At 27.8% G+C, this 10,326-nt stretch overlaps 1 protein-coding gene across 1 annotated transcript; it reads left to right on the forward strand.

Annotated features, from left to right (window-relative positions):
• Positions 1–282: 282 nt before the first annotated feature.
• LOC131604081 (uncharacterized) lies at positions 283–654 on the forward strand. The gene has a single exon (XM_058876574.1). It carries the CDS (start codon positions 283–285, stop codon positions 652–654), a length of 372 nt encoding a protein of 123 aa, XP_058732557.1.
• Positions 655–10,326: the final 9,672 nt, after the last annotated feature.

Genomic DNA, 10,326 nt, shown 5'->3' on the forward strand with positions numbered 1-10,326 from the left:
TTTAATTAAAGTAATATAACAACTTTAAATGTTGACATCAAAAGCAATTTTTAATACAGCTGGATTATCCAAACTTTTTTACTTTTCTTTTTGTTGGTCCAATGTAGTCCAAAGTATGTGCATTGATGAGGTGGTGATGATGAAACTGAAAAAAAGAGAAAGAAAAGTGATTCATGCCATCACTATATAAATACTCAATAATCTTAGTCTTAGTAAATCCTCTCCAAACACATTAGTTCCTTAAACTACTTTATGATTTCTAGGTTATCTACTCCATACACCATGGATGTTGAAAATTGCAATTGTCTAGGCTCAAGAAACAGAAACATTTTGTCAAGTTATGAGAGAATTGGCCATGACCCTATTGTATGTGCCAATGAATTTATGAGCAAAATCAATATAGCAAGGTTGAAAACACTTTGGAGGAAGATCAAGAGAGAAAAAAAGAGGAGAATATTAAGATGTTCTTCACCTGTGTTTCTATATGATCCTAGTTCTTATTTACAAAATTTTGATGATGGTTATTTCAATGATCCTGATCATTTTTCAGTTTCGTTCTCGGCTCGATTTGCAGCATCACACTCCAAAATGTTTGTGAAGAATATTGAAGTGATGAATGATGAAGAAATAGTAGAGATGAATGATGAAAGCTAGCTAGTACTTAACATTTATATATAAGGTGTAATTGTGATCCTTAATGCGGACTCAAATTTCTTTTTATTTTATTTTCTTGTGAATTACTATATGATTTATATTTGTAAAATCTTTTAGTAATTCACTTATTTTGTAAATCTCTTTCAAATATTAGAATTTGTAAAAGTAAATATTCTATATGATGATTTCATTTCTCTTTTAGGAATATATTTTGAACATAGAATTTCTGTAAAGATTAAAAATTAATTTTATAAATATGTGTACGGCAATTATTAATTACTTCAAATAAATTTAATATAGTTGTCAAAAAAAAATTTAATTTATTCATTGTCTTTCTCATACAACATATATAAGGGAGAGACTAACAAACACCTCTGGGACACTCTTTAAAAATTTTAAAAATTCTTATATATGAAATGTGAATTTTTTTTATAACTAATCCCCTATTATATTTAATGAACATAAAAAGAAAATAACAATGATCGAAAAAGAAAATGAAGAGTATACATCAACTAACTAGAAACATAGTCATAAATTAATATTCAATGGAATTCAAATAGAGGAATAGACAAAGTAAGTTTTGTCATTTTTTTTATAAGTTTTTTTTTTTTTAAAATTTTCTTATTTATAAAAACTCACTTTTTAATAGAAGAGTTTTTTAAAATTTTATTTCACCTCTTTTGAAGAAATAAAAAACTTTTAAAAAAGTTGGATCAAACAAGCTTTAAATATATCCCCCAACGGCCATTTTCCGTTTCTAGTTTTGTTTGGAGCAATGGGAAAATTAAACAAATGAAAAGTGAAATGATTGTTTCTTTCTTGTAAAAAAAAGTAGTCTCATAATCCCTCAAAGGTTTAGTAGGCCATTAAAATGAGACAATATAAGGAAAAAGAAAAAAATAAGATGACAATAGTTTTGTTACCTTTTATGAAAAATGTTGTCTAAATAATTCAAAGTTAAAAGTAAACTAGTGGCTGAGTCAACAAAGAAAAGAAAGTAACAAGTGAATGTCTCTTTTGACATAATAAGTGCAAGTCATTTTAAAACATGTATCCCTTATACTCTCTTTGAATCAAACTTTGCTTATAAAAATATATATATATATATATATATATATATATATATATATATATATATATATATATCAAAGTTAGCAAGTTTAACATACTTCGTGTATGTTACATTGTATGGCTCACGATTATCTTCCCAATACTAAAGTTTGCAAGTTTAACATACTTCGTGACATTTATGTTATTTATGTTGTATAGCACACGAAAATATTTCAAAAGATCGAATTTTGCAAGTTTAACAAAATTCGTGACCTTTATGTGGTATCGCAAAAGAAAATATTCCAAAATACCAATGTATGCAAGTTTAACGAACATCGTGACTTTTATGTAGTATTACACACGAAAATCTTCCAAAATACCAAAATTTGCAAGTTTAACGAACTTCATGACTTTCATAAAGTATAATACACGAAAATCTTCAAAAACATTAAAATTTACAAGTTTAACGAAATTCGTGACTTTTATGTAGTATAGCACACAAAAATCTTCACAAAGACCAATGTATGCAAGTTTAACAAACTTCGTTACATTTATGTAGTATAGCACATGAAAATCTTCAAAAAGACAAAATTTTGTAAGTTTATATAACTTCGTGACCTTTATATAATATAACACATGAAAAACCAATGTATGCAAGCTTAACAAATTTCATGACTTTTATGTAGTATAGCATACAAAAATAATCCAAAATACCAATGTATGCAAGTTTAACGAACTTCGTGACATTTATGCAGTATAGCACAAGATAATCTTCACAAATGCCAACGCTTGCAAGTTTAACGAATTTCGTGACTTTTATGTAGTATAGCACATGAAACTCTTCAAAAAGACAAAATTTTGTAGGTTTAAATAACTTCATGACTTTTATATAGTATAACACATGAAAAACCAATGTATGCAAGTTTAAAGAACTTCATGACTTTTATGTAGTATAGGACACGATAATCTTCCAAAATACCAATGAATGCAAGTTTAACGAACTTCGTGACATTTATGCAATATAACACAAAAAAATATTCAAAAATACCAAAGTTTACAAGTTTAACGAATTTCGTGACTTTTATGTGGTATAGCACATGAAACTCTTCAAAAACACAAAATTTTGTAAGTTTAAATAACTTCATGACTTTTTTATTGTATAACACAAGAAAAACTTCCAAAATACCAATGTATGCAAGTTTAACGAACTTCGTGTATGTTATGTAGTATAGCTCACGATAATCTTCCAAATACTAAAGTTTGCAAGTTTAACGAACTTCATGACATTTATGTTATATTGCACACGAAAATCTTCCAAAAGACCAAATTTTGCAAGTTTAACAAACTCCGCGACCTTTATGTAGTATAGCAAACAAAAATCTTCCAAAATACCAATGTATGAAATTTAACAAACTTCGTGACTTTTATGTAGTATTACACACGAATATCTTCCAAAATACCAAAATTGGCAAGTTTAACGAAATTCGTGACTTTTATGTAGTATAGCACACCAAAATCTTCCAAAATATTGAAATTTGTAAGTTTAACGAACTTCACGACTTTTATGTAGTATATCACACAAAAATCTTCCCAAAAACCAATGTATGAAAGTTTAACAAACTACGTGACATTTATGCCGTCTAGCACAAGAAAATCTTCATAAAGACCAAAGCTTGCAAGTTTAACAAATTTCGTAACTTTTATGTAGCATAGCACATGAAAATCTTCAAAAAGACAAAATTTTGTAAGTTTATATAACTTCGTGACTTTTATATAGTATAACATATGAAAAGCCATTGTATGCAAGTTTAACAAACTTCATAACTTTTATGTGGTATATAGCATACCAAAATCTTCCAAAATACCAATGTATGCAAGTTTAATGAACTTCATGACTTTTATGTAGTATAGCGCACATAAATCTTCCAAAAGACCAAATTTTACAAGTTTAACAAACTTCATGACTTTTAAGTTGTATAGCACACCAAAATCTTCTAAAATATTAAAATTTGTAAGTTTAACGAAGTTTATGACTTTTATGTTGTATAACACACAAAATTCTACCCAAAGACCAATGTATGCATGTTTAACGAACTACGTGACTTTTATGCCGCCTAGAACAATAAAATCTTCATAAAGACCAAAGCTTGAAAGTTTAACAAATTCCATAACTTTTATGTAGTATAGCACATGAAAATCTTCAAAAAGACAAAATTTTGTAAGTTTATATAACTTCGTAACTTTTATAAAGTATAACACATGAAAAACCAATGCATGCAAGTTTAACAAAATTCATAACTTTTATGTAGTATAGCACACGAAAATCTTCTAAAATACCAATGTATGCAAGTTTAACAAACTTCGTGACATTTATGCAGTATAGCACAAGAAAATCTTCATAAATACCAAGGTTTGCAAGTTTAATGAATTTTGTGACTTTTATGTAGTATAACACATGAAAATCTTAAAAAAACAAAATTTTTTAAGTTTAAATAACTTTGTGACTTTTATATAGTATAACACAAGAAAAACTTCCAAAATACCAATGTATGCAAGTTTAATGACCTTTTTTATGTTATGTAGTATATCACACGTAAATCTTCCCAAAGACCAAATTTTGCAAGTTTTACCAACTTCGTGACCTTCATGTAGTATAACAAAAAAAATCTTCCAGAATTCCAATGTATGCAAGTTTAACAAACTTCATGACTTTTAGGTAGTATTACACACGAAAATCTTCCCAAATACCAAAATTTGATAGTTTAACGAAGTTCATGACTTTTATGTGGTATAACATACAAAAATCATTAATAGGACCAAATTAATAAAGTTAAACGAACTTCGTGACTTTTATGTAGTATAGCACACAAAAATCTTCCAAAAGACCAAATTTTGCAAGTTTAACAAACTTTGTGACTTTTATGTAATATAGCACACGAAAATCTTCCAATATACAAATGTACGCAAGTTTAACAAACTTCGTAACTTTTATGTAATATAGCACACGAAAATCTTCCAAAATTATAAAATTGGCAAGTTTAACGAACTTCGTGACTTTTATGTAGTATAGCACACGAAAATATCCAAAAGATCAAATTTTGTAAATTTAACAAACTTCTTGACTTTTATATAGTATAGTACACGAAAATCTTCCAAAATTTCTATGTATGCAAGTTTAACGAAGTTCGTGACATTTATGCATTTTAGCACAAGAAAATTTGCATAAATACCAAAGCTTGCAAGTTTAACGAATTTCATGACTTTTATGTAGTATAGCACATGAAAATCTTCAAAAAGAGAAAATTTTGTAAGTTTAAATAACTTCGTGAATAATATATAGTATATCACAAGAAAAACTTCCAAAAGACCAATGTATGCAAGTATAACGAACATCGTGTATGTTACGTAGTATGGCTCACGATTATCTTCCCAATACCAAAGTTTGTAAGTTTAACATACTTCGTGACATTCATGTTGTATAGGACACGAAAATATTCCAAAAGACCGAGTTTTCTAATTTTAACAAACATTGAGACCTTTATGTAGTATAGCAAACAAAAATCTTCCAAAATACCAATGTATTCATGTTTAGCGAACTTCGTGACTTTTATGCAGTATTACACACGAAAATCTTCCAAAATACAAAAATTTGCAACTTTATCAAATTTCAAGACTTTCATGTAGTATAATACAAGAAAATCTTCAAAAATATTAAAATTTGTAAGTTTATCAAAATTCGTGACTTTTATGTAGTATAGCATACAAAAATCTTCCCAAAGACCAATGTATGCAAGTTTAACGAACTTCGTGACATTTATGCAGTATAGCACATGAAAATCTTCAAAAAGATAAAATTTTGTAAGTTTATATAATTTCGTGACTTTTATATAGTATAACACATAAAAAACCAATGTATGCAAGTTTAACGAACTTCACGACTTTTATGTAGTGTAGCATACATAAATCATCCGAAATACTAATGTACGCAAGTTTAACGAACTTCGTGCATTTATGTAGTATAGCACAAGAAAATCTTCATAAAAACCAAAGCTTGCAAGTTTAACGAATTTCGTGACTTTTATGTAGTATAACACATTAAAATCTTCAAAAACACAAAATTTTGTAAGTTTAAATAACTTAGTGACTTTTTTAATGTATGACACAAGAAAAACTTACAAAATACCAATGTATGCAAGTTTATCGAACTTCGTGTATGTTATGTAGTATAGCTCACGATAATCTTCCAAATACCAAAGTTTGCAAGTTTAACGAACTTCGTGACATTTATGTTTTATTGCACACGAAAAACTTCCAAAACACCAAATTTTGCAAGTTTAACAAACTTCGTGACCTTTATGTAGTATAGCAAAAAAATATCTTCCAAAATACCAATGTATGCAGGTTTAACAAACTTCGTGACTTTTATGTAGTATTACACACAAATATCTTCCAAAATATAAAAATTGGCAAGTTTAACGAACTTCATGACTTTTATGTAGTATAGCACACTAAAATCTTCAAAAATATTAAAATTTGTAAGTTTAACGAACTTCACGACTTTCATGTAGTATATCACACGAAAATCTTTCCAAAGACCAATGTATGCAAGTTTAACAAACTACGTGACATTTATGCCGTCTAGCACAAGAAAATCTTCATAAAGACCAAAGCTTGCAAGTTTAACGAATTTCGTAACTTTTATAAAGCATAGCACATGAAAATCTTCAAAAAGACAAAATTTTGTAAGTTTATATAACTTCGTGACTTTTATATAGTATAACACATGAAAAACCATTGTATGCAAGTTTAACCAACTTCATAACTTTTATGTAGTACATAGCATACAAAAATCTTCCAAAATACCAATGTATGCAAGTTTACCAAATTTTGTGACTTTTATGCAGTATAGCATAAGAAAATCTTCATAAATTCCAAAGTTTGCAAGTTTAAATAACTTCGTGACTTTTATATAGTATAACACAAGAAAATCTTAAAAAAAACAAAATTTTGTAAGTTTAAATAACTTTGTGACTTCTATATAGTATAACACAAGAAAAACTTCCAAATCACCAATGTATGCAAGTCTAATGAACTTTGTTTATGTTATGTAGTATAGCACACGTAAATCTTCCAAAAGACCAAATTTTACAAGTTTAACAAACTTCATGACTTTTATGTAGTATAGCACACCAAAATCTTCCAAAATATTAAAATTTGTAAGTTTAACGAACTACATCACTTTTATGCTTTATAGCACACAAAATTCTTCCCAAAGACCAATGTATGCAAGTTTAACGAACTACGGACATTTATGCCGCCTAGAACAAGAAAATCTTCTTAAAGACCAAAGCTTGAAAGTTTAACAAATTTCGTAACTTCTATGTAGTATAGCACATGAAAATCTTCAAAAAGACAAAATTTTGTAAGTTTATATAATTTCGTAACTTTTATAAAGTATAACACATGAAAAACCAATGTATGCAAGTTTAACGAACTTCATAACTTTTATGTAGTATAGCACACGAATATCTTCCAAAATACCAATGTATGCAAGTTTAACAAACTTCGTGACATTTATGCAGTATATAGCACAAGAAAATATTCATAAATACCAATGGTTGCAAGTTTAAAGAATTTTGTGCTTTTATGTAGTATAGCACATGAAAATCTTAAAAAAAACAAAATTTTCTAAGTTTAAATAACTTTGTGACTTTTATATAATATAACACAAGAAAAACTTCCAAAATACCAATGTATGCAAGTTTAATGAACTTTGTTATGTTATGTAGTATATCACACGTAAATCTTTCAAAAGACCAAATTTTGCAAGTTTTACCAACTTCGTGACCTTTATGTAGTATAACAAAAAAAATCTTCCAAAATTCCAATGTATGCAAGTTTAACAAACTTCATGACTTTTATGTAGTATTACACACGAAAATCTTCCCAAATACCAAAATTTGCAAGTTTAACGAAGTTCGCGACTTTTATGTGGTATAACATACAAAAATCATCAATAGGACCAAATTAATAAAGTTAAACGAATTTCGTGACTTTTATGTAGTATAGCACACAAAAATCTTCCAAAAGACCAAATTTTGCAAGTTTAACAAACTTTGTGACTTTTATGTAATATAGCACACGAAAATCTTCCAATATACAAATGTACGCAAGTTTAACGAACTTCATGATATTTATGTTGTATTGCACACAGAAATCTTCCAAAACACTAAAATTTGCAAGTTTAACAAACTTCGTGACCTTTATGTAGTATTACACACGAATATCTTCCCAAATACCAAAATATGCAAGTTTTACGAACTTCGTGACTTTTATGTAGTATAGCACACCAAAATCTTCCAAAATATTAAAATTTGCAAGTTTAACGAACTTCATTACTTTTATGTATTATAACACACGAAAATATCCAAAAGATCAAATTTTGTAAGTTTAACAAACTTCTTGACTTTTATATAGTATAGCACACGAAAATCTTCCAAACTTTCAATGTATGCAAGTTTAACGAAGTTCGTGACATTTATGCAGTTTAGCACAAGAAAATTTGCATAAATACCAAAGCTTGCAAGTTTAACGAATTTCATGACTTTTATGTAGTATAGCACATGAAAATCTTCAAAAAGACAAAATTTTTTAAGTTTAAATAACTTTGTGACTTTTATATAGTATAACACAAGAAAAACTTCCAAAATACCAATGTATGCAAGTTTAATGACCTTTTTTATGTTATGTAGTATATCACACGTAAATCTTCCCAAAGATCAAATTTTGCAAGTTTTACCAACTTCGTGACCTTTACGTAGTATAACAAAAAAAATCTTCCAGAATTCCAATGTATGCAAGTTTAACAAACTTCATGACTTTTAGGTAGTATTACACACGAAAATCTTCCCAAATACCAAAATTTGATAGTTTAACGAAGTTCATGACTTTTATGTGGTATAACATACAAAAAACATTAATAGGACCAAATTAATAAAGTTAAACGAACTTCGTGACTTTTATGTAGTATAGCACACAAAAATCTTCCAAAAGACCAAATTTTGCAAGTTTAACAAACTTTGTGACTTTTATGTAATATAACACACGAAAATCTTCCAATATACAAATGTACGCAAGTTTAACAAACTTCGTAACTTTTATGTAATATAGCACACGAAAATCTTCCAAAATTATAAAATTGGCAGTTTAACGAACTTCGTGACTTTTATGTAGTATAGCACACGAAAATATCCAAAAGATCAAATTTTGTAAATTTAACAAACTTCTTGACTTTTATATAGTATAGTACACGAAAATCTTCCAAAATTTCAATGTATGCAAGTTTAACGAAGTTCGTGACATTTATGCAGTTTAGCACAAGAAAATTTGCATAAATACCAAAGCTTGCAAGTTTAACGAAATTCATGACTTTTATGTAGTATAGCACATGAAAATCTTCAAAAAGACAAAATTTTGTAAGTTTAAATAACTTCGTGAATAATATATAGTATTTCACAAGAAAAACTTCCAAAAGACCAATGTATGCAAGTATAACGAACATCGTGTATGTTACGTAGTATGGCTCACGATTATCTTCCCAATACCAAAGTTTGTAAGTTTAACATACTTCGTGACATTCATGTTGTATAGCACACGAAAATATTCCAAAAGACCGAGTTTTGTAATTTTAACAAACATTGAGACCTTTATGTAGTATAGCAAACAAAAATCTTCCAAAATACCAATGTATGCATGTTTAGCGAACTTCGTGACTTTTATGTAGTATTACACACGAAAATCTTCCAAAATACAAAAATTTGCAACTTTATCAAATTTCATGACTTTCATGTAGTATAATACAAGAAAATCTTCAAAAATATTAAAATTTGTAAGTTTATCAAAATTCGTGACTTTTATGTAGTATAGCATACAAAAATCTTTCCAAAGACCAATGTATGCAAGTTTAACGAACTTCGTGACATTTATGCAGTATAGCACATGAAAATCTTCAAAAAGATAAAATTTTGTAAGTTTATATAAATTCGTGACTTTTATATAGTATAACACATAAAAAACCAATGTATGCAAGTTTAACAAACTTCATGACTTTTATGTAGTGTAGCATACAAAAATCATCCGAAATACTAATGTACGCAAGTTTAACGAACTTCGTGACATTTATGTAGTATAGCACAAGAAAATCTTCATAAAAACCAAAGCTTGCAAGTTTAACGAATTTCGTGACTTTTATGTAGTATAACACATTAAAATCTTCTAAAACACAAAATTTTGTAAGTTTAAATAACTTCGTGACTTTTTTATTGTATGACACAAGAAAAACTTACAAAATACCAATGTATGCAAGTTTATCGAACTTCGTGTATGTTATGTAGTATAGCTCACGATAATCTTCCAAATACCAAAGTTTGCAAGTTTAACGAACTTCGTGACATTTATGTTATATTGCACACGAAAAACTTCCAAAACACCAAATTTTGCAAGTTTAACAAACTTCGTGATCTTTATGTAGTATAGCAAAAAAATATCTTCCAAAATACCAATGTATGCAGGTTTAACAAACTTCGTGACTTTTATGTAGTATTACTGTTATACCCCAAAATT

Source organism: Vicia villosa, linkage group LG5 (assembly GCF_029867415.1).
Source record: "Vicia villosa cultivar HV-30 ecotype Madison, WI linkage group LG5, Vvil1.0, whole genome shotgun sequence".
Lineage (NCBI taxonomy): Eukaryota > Viridiplantae > Streptophyta > Magnoliopsida > Fabales > Fabaceae > Vicia > Vicia villosa.